Source organism: Ceraceosorus guamensis (genome assembly GCF_003144195.1).
Source record: "Ceraceosorus guamensis strain MCA 4658 unplaced genomic scaffold IE81scaffold_36, whole genome shotgun sequence".
Taxonomy (NCBI): domain Eukaryota; kingdom Fungi; phylum Basidiomycota; class Exobasidiomycetes; order Ceraceosorales; family Ceraceosoraceae; genus Ceraceosorus; species Ceraceosorus guamensis.
In genome coordinates, this window is record NW_020290031.1 from 102,968 (window position 1) to 123,231 (window position 20,264).

At 56.4% G+C, this 20,264-nt stretch overlaps 7 protein-coding genes across 7 annotated transcripts; 3 read left to right on the forward strand and 4 right to left on the reverse strand.

Moving 5' to 3' along the window:
* Positions 1-466: 466 nt before the first annotated feature.
* On the reverse strand, positions 467-2,759 carry IE81DRAFT_324061 (Bet v1-like protein). Its single transcript, XM_025514134.1, has 3 exons — positions 2,044-2,759; positions 1,264-1,770; positions 467-1,168 (listed from the first exon to the last, which is right to left on the reverse strand). The coding sequence occupies exons 1-3, from the start codon at positions 2,348-2,350 to the stop codon at positions 771-773; spliced, it is 1,212 nt and encodes a 403-aa protein (XP_025369049.1). The 5' UTR covers positions 2,351-2,759; the 3' UTR covers positions 467-770.
* Positions 2,760-4,227: 1,468 nt separating this feature from the next.
* IE81DRAFT_324062 (hypothetical protein) lies at positions 4,228-5,031 on the reverse strand. The gene is made up of 3 exons (XM_025514135.1): positions 4,710-5,031; positions 4,460-4,636; positions 4,228-4,383 (listed from the first exon to the last, which is right to left on the reverse strand). Exon 1 carries the CDS (start codon positions 5,002-5,004, stop codon positions 4,711-4,713), a length of 294 nt encoding a protein of 97 aa, XP_025369050.1. The 5' UTR covers positions 5,005-5,031; the 3' UTR covers positions 4,228-4,383; positions 4,460-4,636; position 4,710.
* An 817-nt stretch (positions 5,032-5,848) lies between these two features.
* IE81DRAFT_152446 (hypothetical protein) lies at positions 5,849-6,293 on the forward strand. Its single transcript, XM_025510457.1, has one exon. It carries the CDS (start codon positions 5,977-5,979, stop codon positions 6,202-6,204), a length of 228 nt encoding a protein of 75 aa, XP_025369051.1. The 5' UTR covers positions 5,849-5,976; the 3' UTR covers positions 6,205-6,293.
* A 175-nt stretch (positions 6,294-6,468) lies between these two features.
* IE81DRAFT_324064 (mitochondrial carrier) lies at positions 6,469-8,802 on the forward strand. Its single transcript, XM_025514136.1, has 3 exons — positions 6,469-7,238; positions 7,356-7,602; positions 7,686-8,802. Exons 1-3 carry the CDS (start codon positions 6,645-6,647, stop codon positions 8,639-8,641), a joined length of 1,797 nt encoding a protein of 598 aa, XP_025369052.1. The 5' UTR covers positions 6,469-6,644; the 3' UTR covers positions 8,642-8,802.
* Positions 8,803-8,851: 49 nt separating this feature from the next.
* Positions 8,852-9,707, reverse strand: IE81DRAFT_152478 (hypothetical protein). The gene is made up of 3 exons (XM_025510459.1): positions 9,352-9,707; positions 9,064-9,151; positions 8,852-8,972 (listed from the first exon to the last, which is right to left on the reverse strand). Exons 1-3 carry the CDS (start codon positions 9,521-9,523, stop codon positions 8,885-8,887), a joined length of 348 nt encoding a protein of 115 aa, XP_025369053.1. The 5' UTR covers positions 9,524-9,707; the 3' UTR covers positions 8,852-8,884.
* A 5,371-nt stretch (positions 9,708-15,078) lies between these two features.
* IE81DRAFT_291165 (putative heat shock protein) lies at positions 15,079-17,591 on the reverse strand (the record flags this gene model as incomplete). The annotated part of the gene is made up of 3 exons (XM_025511884.1): positions 15,079-17,133; positions 17,216-17,408; positions 17,485-17,591. 3 exons carry the CDS (start codon positions 17,589-17,591, stop codon positions 15,079-15,081), a joined length of 2,355 nt encoding a protein of 784 aa, XP_025369054.1.
* A 1,369-nt stretch (positions 17,592-18,960) lies between these two features.
* Positions 18,961-19,832, forward strand: IE81DRAFT_275254 (Mob1/phocein; the record flags this gene model as incomplete). Its single annotated transcript, XM_025511451.1, has 4 exons — positions 18,961-19,141; positions 19,226-19,256; positions 19,352-19,682; positions 19,767-19,832. Coding segments are annotated over 4 exons (609 nt in total), but the record flags the coding sequence as incomplete, so codon positions are not given.
* Positions 19,833-20,264: the final 432 nt, after the last annotated feature.

Sequence of the window (20,264 nt, forward strand, 5' to 3'; positions counted from 1 at the left end):
GGCGAGCGTGGAAGCGGAGCTCGGATTGGCTTTTCTTCGGCAGCTACTCTTCTAGCTTGAGCAGAAAATCTGATCAATGTATCTAACGAGCTCGTTGACGGTCCAGGGGTCCAACCAGATTCACTGATCGCAGATGTGGTACGCGCTTGGTGTCGAGCAATCGGCTTCATAGTCCAGTGTGATTACTTTCACTTCAAGCAGTGGAGGTCACGACTCTACTACCTTGACTCTTGACTACTACTACTTCTGCTACTTACTTCTACTCGGTGCGGCGGCTGGCCGATGGGACGTTGCACATCTGGCACGTGACCAACGGCTCACGATGATGTATGCTTCCATGGCCGCTGGCCTCCCATTCGCAGTGGAAAATGGGAGCTCTCTCGATTGTGTACCGCAAATGCTTGACCCCGTAGCGCGTAAGCTGAGCGCGAGTACAGACGCCAAATCACTCTCACGCAGCATTTGATGCACAACGAAGATCCTGAGTTGACGCAAGATGGAGCGGGCGCAGCCGCGTATATGGTACAGTGTCGCGAGGAAAGCTCTGGGGAAAGTGCAGGATTGCTGAAGATATGTACGGTGGAGAGAGGGTAGATGTAGCAAGATACGAGATGATTGCCATCTCGACAGGGCGCGGCTCGAAGGTTTTACGTCGGCGATGGCCCGTGAGCGCTCAATCGAGCAGGGACTTAGCAGGGCGTCTGTGCCGTGCTGTATAGTCGCTACGATGAGTCCTGAAACGGATTCCTAACACTAACAGCAGGCTACCATTACCACCATCCGCTCGACTGGTCCACCTCAGGGTCCGAATCTCTGGGCTCGATCTCGATGAAGAATTCCTTGCCGACGCCTGAGGGTGCGATGGACATCAGAAGTCGATCCTCTCCGTCTTGCAGATTGAGAGATGATGCGCCCTCGCCCGCCAGCTTGGTGACCAGGACGCCATTCCGATACATGCGCTTGACGTCTAGGACCAGAGCGAAGGTACCTGCTCGAGAGGCATGCGCACGAACCGTTGTCTTTCGTGTCTCCGGATAGAACACTTGCAGTTGGATCACTGCGCAGTCATATTGGTCGCAAATGTATGGAGGAACACCGAAGCTCTCGATGGCTGTCCTCAATCGCCCGAGGCCGCGTGGTTGCTCGTGGCAAAGGGTGCGAAGCAAGTCTAAGACGACGACGAGCAAGAGTAGGAAAAGAGAACACTAGCTCAGCAGGTTGACCTCACTCCGGCGGTGAGGACGTGAGCGTTTGCGTACTCACAGCCCGGGATGACTTCTCCAAGGTCGGCTTGGCCAATGAATGTGACGTTGCACCCTCTTCCTGCCCGTTCAATCCGGTAGCCCGCAGCAGGAATCCTGGCTCGCACTTTCTCCTCGGTGGCTGGTACATCTGGTAGCTCGACAGATCGCCAGACGATGTCGATCTGGTTGGTGTCGACAGAGTACTTGACCTGTTCACGACCCTCGCCATCAAGGAACCTGCATCCTTGAACACCCGTCACATCTCTGCCCTTGTATGCCTGACCGATGCCTCTCCAGCAGAAGTAGAATAGGAAGGAGAATTGACTGAATCGGGAAATGATGCCGGCTGCGCCAATGCGGACGTCCCAGATGAGCCTGAAGGATAAGATGTGAATGCAGTGCAGAATCTCTTCTGGGGAGCAATCCGCAATGTATGTTTGCCCTCGAAGCATGTGCGTGAAGGTGATCTGTTCAGGTCGTCTGGGCAACCACGAAACCTGAACCCCGTCGTCAAATATGCCGCAATCTGAATTGGAGAAAGAAGGCAGAGGGTCGAAGTTTGTCAGTGATCAGTGTGTCTGGGACCGGCACCCTGAACGGCGCTGGCTCAGAAAAGAGGCTTGCATTGGTATGCCGACGCTACATGCGCGAATGGAGCCGTGGCGCTGGTGCCGGTGCAGTAGTTGGCGTTTGACCATCATTGCTACTCCTAGAGGTAGACTACCGACAGATGTAGGCTTACGTAGAAGTGCTTCCCATTCCCACCGGATGGGCAGTCAAGCAGACGACGCGCACTCACCTTCCCATTTGTCAGAAGGTGTCACCTTCGGGTTGAGAACGTGGTCCATAATTTGGTGGCTGATGGCAACATCGGAGGCCCACTCATTGAGTTGATAGCCATGCGGCGCAGGACTGATGGGTATTCTGAAAGGCTTTGGGTTGGAGGCGATTTGAGGTGGAGATGTTGCGGATGGCGAGGCTACAGAGACGGACATTGCTTCATGGTACGGCGGGCTCTGTCCGGAGTGCGATGATTCGGCGTCGACGTAGTGGACCGTCGCCTTGCCGTTGCCCTTAGTGGTGGTAGTGGTAGTGAAGGTCGCCATGCGTCGCTTCTAAGTGCGGTTGATGTCGCTACGCTTAGGAGAAATCGAGCAATTTATGATCTTTGCTCGCGCCCTAGGCCGGCGGGTGAAAGCCAAGTTCGAGAGGCGAAGCGGAAAGCGCGGGACGTGCGCGTTGCAATTTTGAGCGTTCCTCTGTGATGCGCAAGCTTCTTTTTGCAATCTCAAGAATGGCAAGAGAGACCTTCGTCGTGATTGTGATGGAGAGGAAAGTGGGCGATGAATCGTCGTGAGAGGCAGTATGTTCAGACTGAGCAGTAGGCCGGGTCGTGGCGATTCACACTGCGACTGCATGATTCAACGGGAGAGCGCCTTCACACTCACCATTCGTGATTGGTGATTGGTGATTTAGCGTGCCTGCAGTTCAATTGCCGACTGCAATTTGAATCAGCGACTTAATTGTAGCGCGTGAGCAAGGACCACCAGCAGCTAGCGTGGAATCGGTGCTGTGGGCCCGCCTGCTGCCTCGATGCGTGAACCTTTTCTGCAGCTTTCTTCGTCTTGCCCACTCGACAACGCTGCCTACATGTAGAGGTGATCGCAACTCAAGCCGAGCTCTCGAGCTCTCACGGACTCAACAGTGGAGAGAGCCACCAATGGCAGCAAGTGGGCGAGCTGTTACAGAGCTTGCACGACGAGAGGCGCACAGTCACGAGTATCTTGTGAGTTGTCTGTCACGATTAGGAGGCTGGGCCTGCTGCCTGCAACACCAATCAAATCACAATTAAACAGTCACGAGTCAGACGAGAGCTCGGCTGGCCATGAGTGCTGGATGCTGCGTGTGGAGTTGTCGCGCAGCTGCAGCCTGCATCCGCGGCGCGCGGACGATGCAAGTCGGGTTTAGATCCGGATGCTGCGCGCTAAGCCGAACAACGGTCCGCGCGTCCGTCTCCAGCAGCAGCTGAATTCAGCTCCACCCAGGCCGTCTCCCGCGAACGGGTGGTGCCCACTGTACCTTCCCACGCTTCCAACTTGCGAGGCCTGCATATACGGTACCTACACGTACCTTCGAGGCACAGCTGTGAGACAGAAGAGTAGTGTGAGTCAAGATGCTTCCGCACTGTCCGCATCTCAATCAAGCCACTCTGCCTCCATCAAGGCTGTGGGAGCAGCACGCCCGAGAAGCTGACGAACACCCAAGCGTAAACACGAAACGTGCTTGCTTCCTAGGCATCCTGCTCTCTTCCTCACACAAAGCCGACTCATGCTTTCACATTTTGATTGTCGGGAACACGGCAGCATCCTTCCAAGTCACGAGTTGTGAGTGTCGAGTCGCGCGCCCCACCTGATGGCTTCGAGGCAAGCACCCGCACATGCGTGGGACCTCGGCACTTCGTTCGGGAAGCGATGCGGGCCCGTTGCACCGGTTTCAAACAAGCCCAGACCATAGCCAGCACTCTTGACTCCCAAATCAGATGCTTGTCACGCACAGAGGACTCGTGAGCTGCCTCGAAATGTCGCAGCCAGGCTACGAGCTTTGGCCAGCTGCCATGCAAGATTCGTGGATCCCTTCGACCCCCGACTCACGGGGCACACACGTGCCCCATCACCGTAGGCTCGATTGTGCTTAAAGGGTTCCTGCCAATTATCAAAATTCGTCACTGCGGTGAAGCAATCTTGATTCACCTGAGTCTGATCATCCCAACTCTGCTGCCCACATCATTGATCGCTGATGCATCGACAGCAATGAACATGTATAGAAGCAACACTGAAAGCTGACGCTTGCCTTCGGACTTGACTTGAGCGGCTGAGTTTGGCGAGAGGGCACTTTAAATGAGGTCCGACAGTCGAAAGAATCGTCGCGTTTCAGCCATCATAAATGTTGTGCCTGCAACGCTAGCTCACGGTGCGGTACGTACAGTACCTCGCGCCTGCTACCCCATGCCTTGCGCGAAGCTGCTACCTTCACGCTTGTTGTGGTACAAGATTCTGCTGCCCCAGGGAGTCACACCCATGCGTGTGAATACGAAGCAGTCGCCACTCCACGAGGTTTGAGTCAAGTGATGAGTGTGCGGCTAGATTTGCTCTAGCCTGATGAGTCATTGCGTTTGCTACTGACCCGTGCGGCACGCTACGATAGATATCACTTACAAGTCCCACCAGGATGCGTGACTGCTCGAAAACTTTTGTACTCAAGACTCGTCAACCAAGCTCAACTTCTGGTCGCATAGTCCAGCTCGGTGGTGACCGGCGCAGATGGTGTTAGAGGATGCCTCAATTCCAGGATTGCGTTTACCCACGCTAACGGTGACGAACACTTTGACTTTCCTTGAGGCAGGTCCCGGCTGATGAGTAACACAGTCACTGAGTTGTACGTATGCAGCTCGTATCTTTGGCGTACCTTAAAGATTGCGCCGCCTATACCTCATCACGCCTCTCGCGATGCCTACCCGCTGCTTCCTGCGCTCGACTCGCTCCCCCGTCGCCCGATCAATCTTTTGCTGCCAAGGAATGCGCTTTCGCGCCAGACTGGAGCGTCCGCCTGCAATAGTCGCGGAGAGCAAGGAAGGGGCGCGTGTCTGCGGATCGTGCGGATGTACGGCTCGCGCCTCTGATGTGGCGGTCTCGTCTGGTTGGAGGAGACAGACTGCTGGGAGAAGAACAGCCCCTTCGCTTCGAGCGGCTGTAGCGTACATGCGAGGATGACTAGGTGTCTCCTTTCGGGCCTTTTGGAGTGCCGAAGAGGTTCCCAAATTTCTCGTCCCAGCCACCTTCCTCAATCACCGCCGGTCAAGGGTGGGCAATCATGATTCAAGCACTAGCGTGGGATTTTCCTTGCTAGGTTTCGGAGGCTTTACCTCCCGATTGGCTCGTGATAGCCTTCCAAGCCGATCACGCTCTTTGCACGACACGTGTGTTCAGCCAGACTGTATCATGATGGATCTCCTGCTCTGACTGTGAGGAGCTCAACTGTCTCTCTGCGCCGCTGAGCGTGATAACGTTGAGACGTGCTCGTGAATGGTCAAGACGCGACTGATGAATATGATCAAGCACGTCGTGTCATGCGTTTCCATGCAACAGCACACAGCCAGCCTCCTTTTCCGATCACACTCGTACGGTATTCCTGTGACTGGCAAACTTTGGCAAGAGGCCCACCTCCGACCAAGTAAGGGGTAATCGAGGTATTGCCTGCCAGGAAAGACGAGTATCATCACTCAGCAATCAGGAGGACTCGCTCAGCGTGTAGAAACGACGGCGTGGAAGCGTGTGGGCCTGCGACGCGGTAGTCGCGATGATGGGTCCCACCATGTCCTCGACGCCCAGCTTCAGATGTCACTCTAGAGTTTGAAGCGTCGTGGGGCGGCAGGTCAAGCGAGCAAGTGAGGCTGCCGGTGCAACAGTCATGAGTCATGAGTCGAGAGTCTGGTGATAGCCAGATGCATGCACGTGTCGTCTGCTCCGGCCTCGATTCAGTGGTCTCACGGCGTCTTCCCGGATTTGTGGCTCATGACTCTGATTGGAGACGTTCCTTGCGGGCATCCTCATGCGTCACTCACTGACTCGTGAATGCAAGGCATAGACATTGGCGAGTATGCTTGATCCGAACGATGATCAACACCATCACGTGAATGACGTCTCTGTGATCGAATCTTGAATGGGAAAAAGCGATGCGCAGACACCAGCAACGGGCTAGGACAACCAAGATGGTTGGCTTGGCGGACCGACTTGACCTGGCCCAGCGCCCGCGAGTGACGAGCCTAGACCACGAAGCGGGCATCATTCAGCATCGACGAGCACCATGGCTCATGTTGTCTCCGTCAAGCATCTCAATAGGTCTGAACTTGAAGACGGCCCGCTTCCTGTTCGCTTTCGGTGCCAATGTCGACCTGCAGTGATGGACTCGGTGCGGTACACGTGTAACGCACGACGATGATGTGAATGTTCAAGTCAAGCGTCGTGGAATGAATCGTGAAATCACGCATGGAGAGCAGGGGACGACGGCACACGCTAGGTGTGGGATAGCGCGCGTACGTGCTGTACGAAGACCCCCGGGCGCCACGGGTTGCGCGCGCGGGTCGCAAGCCAAGCCCCGGCGCATGAGCGGATGCACAAGTCTGTTGTGAGTGTGAGCGTACATCTCCACAGCACACCTCGACGCTCACCACCATCCAACGCGCAGTCACAGCATATGCGGTCTGCGCATCGAGCAAACAATCCTCGCCGCTCGGGATCGCCAGCCTAACATTGCTGATAGTTCAGAGCATCATTGGTACCCCCACGACCTTCACCCACCTCCGCTTGTCATCTGCCCCACCCGGTCGAACACTTGGCCATCATGTCAACTGAGCGGTCAGCGCACCCGCTGCGCCCATACTATCAGCCAGATGAGGATCGATCCGTCTTCATCGCTTCTCGCCCTTCCGGTACCACAGCCCTGCCATCCAGCGGGTCCACATCCAAGGCTACCTCTTCGGGTTCAGCGCCCACAGCATCTCGTGGGGCGGCAGTGATAGGCTCCAGACCCTCCAATCGTTACATCCGCCCAGACGATGACGATCTCGCAGGCTTGCAAACAACAAGAGGTCCATCATGGTCAGATGCTGCGCGTGGCCTGGTGCTTGCAGGTGCGCTGCAGTTCAGCTCGACTTGCGTCGCTATGCCATTCGAAGTGGGCAAGCTGCTGCTGCAGATTCAATGGGTGCCCAAGGATGACGTATGGACAGCGTACGTTCAAGCCGCGAATGCCGATGCAGCAGAAGCCAAGCGGATCCTTTTGGCTAGTGCCAGAGCTAGAAAGGCGGCCGCAGAAGGAAGATCAGCAGGCCTTCAGCACTCAGAGTGGGATGATGATGACGAGGTCGCACCAGAGACGGAAGAATGGCTCGACGAAGACACGCATAGGCGTGATTTTGGCGCTGACGATGACGAGGTGAGTTTGGCTGCTACGACAACACTGGGCATGCCCTCGAGGAGACGTAGCACGAGGAGTGAATGTTCATGACTTTGCTGGCTGGTCTGACGATCGGTCTCGCTACACCAATCGCAGCTTTCGGATGAAGAAGACGCCTCCGCCTACTTTGCTGATTTGGCAACCACTTCTCAGCGACCAGCCGAGACCCCAAAGCGGCGCACGCTGCCTACAGATGCGTCGGGCTACGTCGTACGGCGTAGCGTGCACCAGCAAGGGGGCGCCAAGCCTGAGCACGTACTGCCTGTCGTTGTGCGGGGGGGAGTGTGGGAGATGATCAAGGCTGTCGCGCGCGGCAAGGAGGGCTACTGGGGATTGTTCAAAGGTGAGGCTTAGCCTGACTAGTGTGGGCAGCACTTTCTCTGGGCGGCAAACTGACGTAGCGCCCTCAATCCTATCCCTTGATAGGAGCGCTGACAACCTTTGTCTTCGACGTCGGGACCAACATCTTGACGCCGATCGTCACCGAAATTCTTGCCCTATTTGCCCCTTCTGCTCAGACCCCATTGCCCCTCCCGTATGCACCATACCCGAGGAGGACTTTCTTGCTGCACCTCACCTCGCAGCTCATCACCGGCTTTGCTCTATCTCCGCTGGACTTGATCCGTACCAGGCTCATTGCTCAGTCAACTCTCGCTCCTCATCGGAAGTACAATGGTCCGTGGCAAGGACTCAAGCAGATCTTGGAAGAGGAGGGTGGATGGCGCACAGCATACTTCCATCCTAATCTCTTCATTCCTACGTTGCTCGACTTCACCATTCGACCTGCTCTGAGCCTGGGCGCTCCATTGATCATTGAGCATACGTTGCGCCTTGATCCCAATACCTCACCGGTCGCTTATGCGCTGGCTGACATGACGCTAGGGGTCATTGCACTGAGCGTGACGCTACCGATCGAGACAATTCGCAGGCGGCTACAGATTCAGCCGCGGGCGCCTTGGGGTGCTGATCCTCCCGCACCGGTTGGTGCACGCCCACCTACAGCTACAAACATCGCCGATGTGGGTCTCAGCCCGGGACGGAAGCCTTTGCGAGCTCTCAGGACCTGCGTCGAGACGCGCCCAAGACCTTATTTGGGGGTGGTGGAAGCGATCTACAGAATCATCACGGAGGAAACGTCTGCTTCGCCGGTACCTAGACACAAGAGGGAGCAGTCCACCGCTTCTACCACTGACAGTGGAAGCAACACCCCGAATCCTCTTGCCCGGAGCTCTGTGCTGGCAAAGGGTGGGCATTCCAGCCTCGGAGGCGTTCGGAGCCTGTATAGAGGCTTTAGCATGGCTGCAAGCGCTCATGCGCTTGTCTTTGTTCTCACGCTCTTCAGCGCTGAAAGAGCTCCCCCCAGCGGATGGGCTGAGATTTGAAGCCGTAAGATTGCTAGTTCACAGCCTGGCATTTTGTACGCAATTCGTTGTAACCTTTGCCTCGGTTCCTTCCTTGCCGCGGCCTCGAGGGCAGACCATGTCACACTCATACCCACCCCTCTCCCGAATGCACTCGATCAATACCATGAAGATTACCATGAAGATTATGATTATCTGATGAGGCAAGGGTCCACGAAAGCCACAGCATGCCGTTCCGCAAGTACGCGAATGCCAGCGGTGGAATTACTCGTGCTTTCTGCCCGAGCCGTCCACTGCTTCTCCAGTCTTGGTTACGCCCTTCTTTATGCCTTCGACGACAGATGCTGCGCGCCTTGATTGATGCCACGGCATTTGTCAGCAAGACCATTCACAACTGTGGCGACTTGGTGCGCGCCGTGATCACAATGACCTGGATGACTCACTGGCCTGCGCTGTCAGCTGCGCCTGAGCCCTGATCAGTGAGATCTGCTGCAGCCTGCTTGCTCGACGCCTTGAGCTCCTTGCCTCGGCCTGTGGATGCGAAGTAAATCAAGTCAGCTCAGATGGCCAATGGACAGCTCTGAATGTTGAAAGCAGGAATCATCCTGCTCGTTGGTGCGCCCATCTCAGATTTGCCCTCTGGCCTAGGGCCAGACTTCCAGCATAAGACCCTTGCGATGCCCTCCGCGGCAAAGACGACTAACTAGCATCGATCAACGGTCGAAACAAACCCTTCATCTCCTGAGCAGCGGAACCGACCGCTTTGCCGATCGAACCCTGCACGCGTCCCACAACTGCCTCGGCTTCATTGCCAGCTTTGTTGCCGGAAGAGTAGAAGCGAATTTGGGCTCGTTGGGAGGTGAGCCCGGCACGAGCCAAGCTTGAGAGACGGAACGCAGACATTGCAAGCACGATTAGGTGCAGTGCGAGTGGTGAAGTGTAAGCGACGTTGAAGGCTTTAGGAAGCGTGCTTGGGGGGTTAGGAAGAGTGGTTGCGGGACTGAACAAAGATCTTATAAGTGCTGATTACAGCTCATCTCTGCCATCACCCTCACCGCGACCTTCGCGCCAAAGTTTGACGTCACACAGCGAGACTCTCACCCAATTCGTTCTTGTGTCTGATCGAGCCGTGCACATCCACAGACCTCTTCCAGTGACGCATCTTACAGCTTTGGAAAGACCTCCGATCATGCGCCAGCCTGGCCCTCATTCCTGCCGGGCGCACCGCACATCGTCCGCTTCAGCTGCAGGCCTGCGAGCGCCTGTGAAGAAATGCACCGATGGTCTGCGGTCCACAAGCTTGTGCTGAGGGTGGCGGGTAGCCGAATGGAATCTGCGCCTTCAAGTCAGCAGGGGCCCCTGCTCTCAGCACGCGCTGCTGATGTCTGGGCGAAGAGAAATGCCTGGCTGGACCCTGCTTGGCGACATACCTTCTCCACACCAGGAGTGCAGATGCAGACCTTGCTCATGTCAGCACGACGCGACCATGCGAGGCGCGTGATCGATTCGATGCACATAATTTCCCACGCTGTCTACAGATCTCGAGTCTACCGGGCCCTCTCTCCGTCGGACTTTCGCCAAAATGTTCATCGTCACAATCAGAAGCAATCGAACGATCCGCCAGGATCCAGGACTCGCAAAGTAGTAGAAATTCAGAATTCGAACAGTGTGCTCTGTGAGTTCGTACTGGGTGTTGACCAACGCTTGCGGACGTGACCGCGAATGGGGTCTCAAGGCCTTGTGGGGTGGAAGGCTCTGGTAGAAACCGAAGGGGATAATCGCGCTGCCTACATGGTGGGAGTCTTGAGGCTGTCCTCATTGAGAATGCACGCTTCGGGAGTGGGCGAAAGTGTTTGAGAGTGGCTAGTAACGCTAGAAGCTCTGGAGAGCGTGGTCACAAAGGATCTAGGAGAGTCCATGGGAGGCAAGGGAAGCGGTGCCGTAGGAGGAGGAGTTGCAATGGGGATACGGCGAGGACTGAGGCATCGCTCGTGGCCGTGTCCGCTGTCAGACAAGGTGCGGGACATGCGACGAGGAGAAAGAGCTACAGCTCCACAAATGCTTTGTGAGGCTGAGTTGGGCTCGCTTAGATCCTTGATACGAATCGTAGGGCTGGCCAAAGGGCTCGCAGCAAATGCAGAAGACCGGAAGACAGAGCTGGCGCGTGATGCCGTCGGGGAGTCGGAGTGGCCGTTAGATGAGTCCTCATTGGCGTAGCCGCTCGAAGCCTCCGATTCTCCAGCATCACGTGAGCTCGTATCACAGCTCAACGCCGAGTCGCCCGACATGGAGAGGGTGCGCGAAGTAGGCGCGTCGGAGACACTGCTGTTCCCGGTCGAGCATGTCTGCGTTGGGGGTCGAAGCCCGAGCATGTTGCTCGCCGACAGGCGACGCGGCGTCGAGCTTCGTGATGGGTCGGATTGAGATGAGCTGGGCACAGGCGAGGGAGGTAGCTCGAGCTTGCGAGGGCGTGGCGCGTGTCTCCTGTCCGAAAGACCCGAAAAGAGGACTCCGTCTGTCGTGTCACCGCAATGGTGCTGGCTTGATTCGATCTGAGGATCGAGAACTCGCGTAGAAGAGGCAGGTGACAGGACGCCACCGTTGCTGGTGATGCGTAAATCGTCCGAGGAAGCAGGCAAGCGTCGCAAAAGCGTTTCGTTGGCCACGTAAGCTTCATCGATGACTTGCTTCCAGTCCTCGGATGACTGAGAGGTGCTTGACGCGTGAGAGGTGTTGGGGCGTCTGGAAGGCTGCTGAGCCGCAACCGCATAGGGATGGCGGGCAACCATGCTACCGGTATAAATGGCAGGATCCTGCAGGCGGCTTGATGGAATAGATTGATGGGCCCCCGCGCTCCACTCGGCTTCGCCACCTAGAACACGCGCAAGCTTCGTCGAAGAGCTCATCGCCAGCCGGTAGGGCGAGCCAGCAGTGCTGGGCCGCTTGCTCCTCGGTGACGGTGTCGAACGCTTTTCATGGGGATTGTCGCTGCCGAGTGTGGGACTGTCTTCAAAGCGGACGCGAGCGCCTGCCTCAAATTCATAATGGTGGTGACTAGAAAGAGCGCTCGTATCAGATGGACGACGTTCTATGGCTCCACATCCGGCGCTGCTGTCGCTTCTGCTCCTGAAGCTGCCGCTGCTGCTACTAGCCGGAGAGAAGAAGCTGGCGTCTGCGACGCGAGCGCGTTCGCTGTAATGACGAGAAGCCCAGGAATCTTCCAATGCCGAAGCCGGCGTTCTTTGCAAGGGCGAGGTGTGCTCAGCAGTCGACGTCCGACTTCTATAAGACGGCAGAGCGCTATGATCCTTGTCGTGCCCATTGTGGCCCTGCTCACGGGTTATACGATAAACCCGCCCATCGCCGAGGTCTTCCGCAGATACAGCAGACCCGGCGGAGCTGATGCTATGGCGGCTGCGGGCGCGAGGCTTGGTTTCCGGGACTCGCTTGACTGGCTTCTCCAATGAGAACTCAGCGGCCAAGGCATGAGCCCTTCTGGCTTTCTCCGACGCCTTTTGCGCCTTTTCGTCGGAAGCGCGCAGCGACGCCTCCCACTCGCTCTCTCCCGGCAACTTCTTGGGTGCTGGAACCGGTGTAGCTTCCTCATCCTCACGGGGGCGTCGACGAAAAAGGTTCCGAAGAGTACCGGAAGAGCGGTGTCGGGCAGGAGCGTCTCTCGGATGCTCAGCCAGGGTGGTTGAAGAATACTGGATGGCAAGCGCTGCTGACGTTGGGGGTGGCGCAGACTCCTTGACCGGCTTCGCTGCGGCTGCATGCGCGTCGCTCAAGGGCGCTTGCCTAGCACCAGCGAGGCTGTCGGCCTTGCCGCGCATCTTCAACAGTCCTCCACCACGAGTCCTACTCGCAGGGCGCTCATCACCGACGTCCGGCAAGAAGCTACGATCGTTGAAACCGTCGGCCTGGTCCGCAACATTTGCTCCCGGTACCATCAGCTGGTGCGCTGCATTGGACGATCGACTGCGACTGACGGCTAGCGCGCTTACACTTCGAGGGCGGCTTCTTATCGAAGCAGCCTTTTGATTTGACTCGGATTCTGCATCGTCTGATGCCTCGTCCAGCTGCACCTCATTCTTGAGCTTCGAACCGGCCCATTGACCTCCCGAGTGAACAGATGGCAGAAGGGACACGCGACCTGGCGCAAAATGGACGTGATTTTCTTGACTAGATGTATCAATCTGCATAGGCTCAAAGGTGCTGATCAGACTGGAACACGGCGAGTCCGCGTAAGAAGGCACCTCGTGGCCGTTGGTCCCAAAGAATTGAGGCTGTGCAGCATTCGTCGTGTTGGGACTCTCAGCCGCCTTGCCCTTCCCCTTGAGCTGCTCTGGCGAGGTGTGAGGCGCTGGATGCTCCGACTGAGTGAGCAGGCGGCGGGATCCCTCTTGCTCGTCTATTGTACGACTCCTAGACGCCTCGGCGCTTCTGAGGGATGCGAAGGCAGATCTTTCGAGGCTGGATGCTCGGGGCATGATCTGTGGATTGGAGCTTAATATCGGAGAGGTCGGGCCTACTCCAGACGGATGGAGCGTCTGCACCTCCATGATGATGGCTCACTCGAGGACTTGACCCAAGGGTTACGCCTCACCTGCGGCACACAGCACACAGGGCGCCGTGAGTATTGGCAAGCTCGCTTTAATGTCCACAACGTCGTAGCTTGATCAGGAGGTTACCAAGACGAAGGGAGAAGCGATGAGTGTAGAGAAGAGGGAACGATCGAGGGCAGGCCTGTCAGTGAATCCATGAGATAATGTGGCAAAGGATGGATCAGCGCGCCAATATGGAAAGTGCTTTGATGGGGCCGCAGTGTTTGAGGTGCGAAGCAGCCTCGGGTGGCTGTACCCAGGACTCACGACTAAACCTGGCCGGCAGGAACTCCCATGCAGGGGAGTCTACACGGAGCTAAAAGTGACTTCGGCCTCTTCTTGGCTGATGGGGCTTGGACGAACTTTCGCTGCGCGTGCAAGGGATGTGACCGACGGCCGAGCCTGTGAGTAGAGAAGCCCGAGCATCGCGCTCGTCTTTGGAACCAAACGACTTGCGTTTAGGCTCACACTTCCACCGCGCTAGCTGGGCCACACACCGTCTTGTGGGACAATCTCATCTGCAAGCTTGGGTTTGCACCCGCCATCAGACACAGCCAGCACACATGCTGGCCAGTCGCGAGTACGCGGCGCTCGAGTGATTGTTGTGGCTGTCAAACTCTCGAGCAGCGTCAGAGCCAAGCTCTCAAACTTTCACTTGCATGCTGCATGGCTATATACTGTATCATAGAGCAAGTGCACTTTGAGCCGGACTGCATCGAAAGAGGCAACTGCGAAGGCATCCAGTCGCTGCTGCTGATGCGCTGTTGCCGCTGTCGTCTGTACCAAAGCACATGCGAGCAAGGCGGGGTTTCGCGTCATCAAATAGGCGCAGATGCAGCGGACTGTCAGGACTGCGATCGACTACTACTACTACTATAGTAGTACTGAAGTGACGCTTCTGAAACAAGCGCGCCGCATTCTCGCCGTCAGTCTACGCTGCTGGCCGGGACATAAAGTGCCCGCTACTCATCATGGGTCTCTGCGTTTGACAGCTTGACGCATGTAGTGACTCCGCAACGGCTGTATATAGGTCAAGGTCGACCGGAAGGCGGCGTTTGGTCGGGCACGCTGCTTGGTCTCGTCGTTGATTCGTGCATGGCTTTGGTGTTTCGGAGCCATACACGCAGGAAGGACGTGCGTGCAGCATGTGGTATCCCATCCCCTTGCATGACCCAACCCTTTCGATAGCGTGGGGAAATTCTTGATCGGCTTGCACACGTGACACGCGCAGCGCAGCGCTTACAGGTCAACGTGCAGCTTGAACGCATGACTCTTGACTCTGCTGACGGAATTCTCTTCTTCTTCTACCTTTCCGCTCCGTGATGCAGATCTCCTCTCCGAGTCGTTGCTCCAGCAGGTCGATGCCGATTTGAGCATCGGCAAAACGGACATATCGCACAAGACTCGAAATCACTCTGAATGCTTGTGTCGATGGGTTTCGCGGGATCGGCAGTTCCGGGTTCTCTTTGGCTCTGCGAGACAGGAGATGCACAAGGCCGGAGTTTCTGTCGCTCAAGCCACGCAAAGCCACTCACCCGCTCACGAGCCAAGCCCACTTCGAGGTTTGAACGCACGACTGCTCACGAACGTCGATTCGACAGCACGCAAGCTGTTTGTGTGGCCGTGACGGCGAGCGCGCGACATGACGTGGAAGTGACGAAGACACACACGCGCGGGACACAGCTGCAACACTCGACATTGTATTTCTACTCGGATCGCTGATTGGTCAAGATGCGTCGACGACGAATGGTCGAACGTCAAGATTTTGAAAAGAAGGGAAGATGAAGCGGAAAGATCGGGCGCCTTCGCCTTCTCTTGTGAGGTGACAGTGATCTGACCAAGCGGACTAGTGATCTAGTCGACATCCATCTCGTCCTTTGGCGCTTCGCCCTCTGCGGCAGGTGCTTCGCCTTCAGCAGGGGGGGCTTGTTGACCCTCCTTGGGCGCTTGTTGCTCCTGCTTAGGAGGAGGAGGGGGAGCACTGGAAGTCGGCGGCTTGACCTTGCTCATGACAGGCACCGAGGTGTAGATGACGTCGTCTCTCCACTTGGCCATCTGAGCAGTGGTGATCTTGGGATCCACGTTCTTAGGCAGCTCAGACTGCTTGGCCAGCTGATCTCCCAACCACTTGTCTGCATTTGCACAAATGTCAATGACCTTCTGTTTATCGGCGTCCGAAATATGATTGAACTTTTCTTCGCCGCCAGTGGCTTGGGACATGTAGAGATTGATCGAGTCTCTCAGGGCGGAGGCAGCCTTGGGCCTCTCCTCGTTCTCTGTGTATCGATACGCAATGGGGGCGCCAATCTTTTGCAACTTCTCCAATCTCTCGACGTAAGCAGACTTTGACGCGTCCTCTCCCTCTTCGGAGTAAAGCCACTCCTCTTGCTCGCTAAGCGCAGCCAAGAATTGCTCCTTCTCCTGAGGCTGGACGAAAGCCTTGTAGCGCTCGTCCAGCTTGCTTCGCTGGTCGTAGATATACTCCTCCAGAGCATTCTTCCTGTCCTCAGTGTCGACGACGAGCTTGTCACTGGCGTACATTTCGTTCTCCGCCTCCTTGAGACTAGCGAGCAAGCTTGGGTCTTTGCCAGCAAGACCAGAGATGACAGGGAGGTCTCCCTTGCGCTGCACCTTCTTGACCTTGCGCTTCTCGGTCTTGGGAGCTTCGCCCTCAGCTCCATCGACCGCGACGTCCTCTTCTTTCTCAACTTCCTCGACAAGGTAGGCGCTCTCGACGTTCAAGATGCCGTGCAGATTCAGTCTCGCCTTGACCTTTACGATGGAATGGTCGCCCTCAGCGGTAGGGGTGACATTCTTGATTTGGAAATCGCCGAGCCATGGGTTGATACCCGCGGGCAACTTAGCGGCGTTGGCGTAGTGCGCAGAAAGGGAAAAGGGTTCCTTGCGGTAGAACGTGAGGATTTTGGTGGAAGGGATTGGATTGCTTGGTTGGAACACGACCAACTCGGTGTCTTCGTCTGGCACATCCGCCGCCTTCTCCCAGGTGACCTTGATGGGGTAAGAGGCAATGTCGTGCACTGTGAATTCTCGCACTTTGAAGATGGGAGAGAGCGAAGCACAGGCGAGGGTGCATCCACGAACCACAGCCTCGTCCTGATTGGACGTGAAAGACAGTGGCTTGCCGAAGAAGGCCTGAACTCGGTCCTTGAGGGCAGGAACACGAGATCCACCTCCGACCAGCTCGACGCTGTCAATCTGGTCCTTGGTGAGGCCTGATTGCGCCAAAGCCTGCTCAAGAGGCACGTGCACCTTTTGCAACAAGGGGGCGATGAGCTCTTCGAATTCCTCCCGCTTCAGCTGAGAGGCAGCGTCAATGTCTTCCATAATGCTCTCAACGTTCAGAGGAGCGACGGCGTTGGCAGAAAGGACTTTCTTGAGACGCTCGCAACCGGCTGCGAGGCGGAAGATGGCCTTGGGGTTGGACAAGACGTCAATCTTGTACTTGCCCTTGAATTCCTGTGCAAAGTGGTGCAACAGGGCATGGTCGATGTCACGTCCGCCAAAGTGCCTGTCCGAAGCTTGACCAAGGACAGTCAGTTGACCCTTTGAGAAAGCGACGATGGCAACCTGGTAGCTAGAGTGACCGAAGTCTGCGAAGACGACATGCCTGGGTGCATCAGCCTCTGGCAGATCAGTCTTGGTGATTCCGTATCCAAGAGCGGTTGCGGTTGTGTCGTTGAGCAGTCTGAGAGGGTTCAAGGATGCAATCTCGGCGGCGTCCAAGTAGGCCCGCCTTTGCACGTCAGTGAACCATTGAGGCACAGACAAGACAACATCCGAGACTAGAGATCCGCCCATCTCTCTGCTGGCCTGGTCCCGAAGCTTGCCCAGGTACATGGCAAGTAGCTGTGTTGCCGAAAAGACCCGTTGCTCGTTTGCAAACCTGACCTGTAAATTGTACGCCGACAAAACCCAAGCATCAATGTCATGCACCTTCACATGCGTTCGTTAGACACTGAGAAAGACTCACCTTGACGCCGACTTCGCCCTTAGCATCTACAAGCTCAGCATTGATGAATTTCTTCTCTTCTTCCTCGAGGGAAGCAAATGTACGTCCTACCAGACGCTTGAGACTGCCAATCGTGTTCTTGAAGTTGGAGGTCTGCATAGTCGCAGCCCCTTCACCCAAAGCACGCGCTTTTTGTCCGAAGGAGACAAGCGATCTGAAGATGGCAGACCTCTATGTCAGCATGCCCGTCGTCGTGCGTAGCGCCTGGATCAAATCCAACAACTACTCACGGAGTCAAACGTTGACTGCTCTCGTTTGCGAGGACGTCGACACCACGAGCTCGGGCAGCACCAACCTTGGAGGTGGCATTGCCCACGTCGAAACCGACTACCGACATGGTGCTGTGAGCGGTGTGTCGCGAAAAGTAGAAAGGACGTCTAGAGGGTATGCTTGTGCGCGGCGCGTGTTGCGAGGATGATCGTCTCGCTGAAAGAGCGTGCAGAAGTTGCTGTCGCTGCTGCGCGTGTTGCTGGAGGCGAGTCTTTGGGATGAGGTGCGATACGCCTGAGAAATGGACGGGGACGGGTGTGAATGAGAGACTGATGGTGGTTGATAAGTGTGCGCTCGTGCCGATGCACTTTACACCAAATCACTCTCTTGATCGATCTGAAGATTTTGGTCTGAGCGCGAGCCTCCATCATCAAGCGTGCAGCTACGACATTATTAGAAGAAACTTTCAAAACCCAGCCCAGCAGGCGCGTGCGCGGCTGCATGGCTATAACTGCGTGCCTTGAATCCTGACCCAGACAGACATCGCCCATGCAGCATCAAGCGGATAGGTGGAGATTGCGCGCCTGCTGGAAGCTTCGTGACGTTTCGCGGGCGCAATTGCCAGATTTCGACGCGCTTCTGCACCACATGTGCGCGCCATCCAGGATCGAGCGTAACTCACGCCAAGATGCCTGCTCACGTGAGCCCATGACGAGCGGCCTCGAATCAAGGCTCTCGACTCGAAAACATGAATTTCGGCACTCAATACTTCACGTTTCTAGGACAGACGGACTGGTCAGCGCGAGATGGGTCTGACGGTTAATAGTATGAGTCGTGGGTGCGCAAGCTGCTTGGCCCATCGTCGACCCAAAATCAGCCAAGAGTGGAGCAGCCGGCGCCGCCAGGGGAGGCGCGGTCAGCAACGCACGTTGTTCGTATTGAGCAGCAACCACGTGGCGATCCCCACGCACCATTCAAATGGTTGACCTCGCTGACTTCAAATTAGGAATGATCAACAAACCTTTCAAGACCTTTGAAATCTGGCCACAATGCATGCATGCAGCCGTGAAAGCTGCACCGGCGCATGGGGCACCCGCCGCACTGCTGCATCTCGGCTCCAAATGAAGGGCTCAGTCTGGGTGGATCCATTCCATTGCCAGTAGTCAGTCAACTTGTGTCCAACATCTGAACTGTAAGCGCGGCTAATCTCGAGGCGGTACAGTCGCCTCTCCATTGATGGCGAGCACAGCCAGCGATCGCCCCTTCTTCCGTTCTTCCGTGACACACATCAGCGAGCATCAGCAAGCACCTCTACCCAACCGAAAAGGAACACCAAGCTTTGACGAAATCGCAAGCAGTCACGAGGGGCCACACGGCAAGAATCTCAGTGGCATCGTTCTTTGTCTAAGGGCGGAATTCGCCACTACGCACCCGACATGCTCCTTGCAGTGACTCCGTCTGAGCGACTCAACAACATGGTGTCATCAACTGCCATTCCACACCGTATTCGGAAAGGACAGACGTACGAATCAGCTTTCCCCACACCTGTCGGTCCAGCATCCCTCTCGTCGCATGACGGACCCTTTCAGCTTCAAGAGTACATCGAGGAGTTGGTAAGAACAGATCCTCACGATGTTGACAAGATCGTAGCTGTGCCCGAGGCGCCCGAGAAGAGCAGTGCGATGGACGACCACGAGAACGGCTTTGGTGGATTGGCGGACGAACCAAAGGTGGGACACCCGCATGACGAGTCTGGTGTAGACACGGATGTATGGGTGTATGAACAGTTGAGGTCAGTCGGGCAGCGCAACAGCATGTGACACGGAGTAAGGGCGAAGTTTGACTACTTTGCATGCCTTCTGCTGACTTGCGCTCCAATGACGACAGACGCATCGTTCAAGACTTCAACTCTCCTTGGTTGGTAGCGTTGCAGCGATCATGCAGTCGGACCACGAGCGAAGCGTGCTCAGGCATGGCAGCAGCAGATTGGGAGTACCTGTGCGCATCGCACGAAGAGGGTCGGCAGTGCTGTGCCATTGATTATGTTGTGCACACATTGGACGGCACAACTTCACTGCTCAACTCTGCAAGGCACTTCCCAAGCAGGACGTATGTTCCTACCACCAGCTTGAGGTACTTTGGTAGCGTGGCTAGGAGGTTGGGCAGATGCTTCACCCACGCGTGGCAGCACCACAGAGATGCGTTCGTGACGTGCGAGGTGCGTTCGTGGGCGGCCTCGATGCTCCCAGTCGCTGGCAAAGAACTTTGTAGACTCACGCGACTTGCGCCTGCGTGTGCCCAGGCCGAGACTTCTCTCTACGCACGTTTCCGAGCGCTGGTAGCAATGTACGACTTGCTCGACGTAGACGGCCTCCCACCGCTCCCAGGCACACACATCGCGTCAAATAGCAGCTTTTCGCAGGAACAGGCAGCTTCGAGCTCCGAAGACGATTTCTCATCTCGGGTACCTCGATCGGGCGGAGGCGCCGGCAAAATTTTGGACCTGTCCGAGCCTGTAGGTGACGAGGAAGAGGAAGAGGAAGAGGAAGATGTGGAGTCGGATGAAGATGCGGAGGAAGAGCAGCACGATGAAGCGGAAGATGAGACCGTATCTCGCAAAGCTGCAGGCGAGGCGCACGACGAGATCGAGGGAAGAGCTCTATTGGACAGATTGCAAGGCGTCGTGGCCACCTCTGAGGGGCAGGACAATTTGAGTCCTACAGATGGCGAGGACATGCAGGGACCTCCTCCTGTTCGGAGCCCCGGCTTGGCACCTGGCGCTGGTCGTCGGGAACTACCA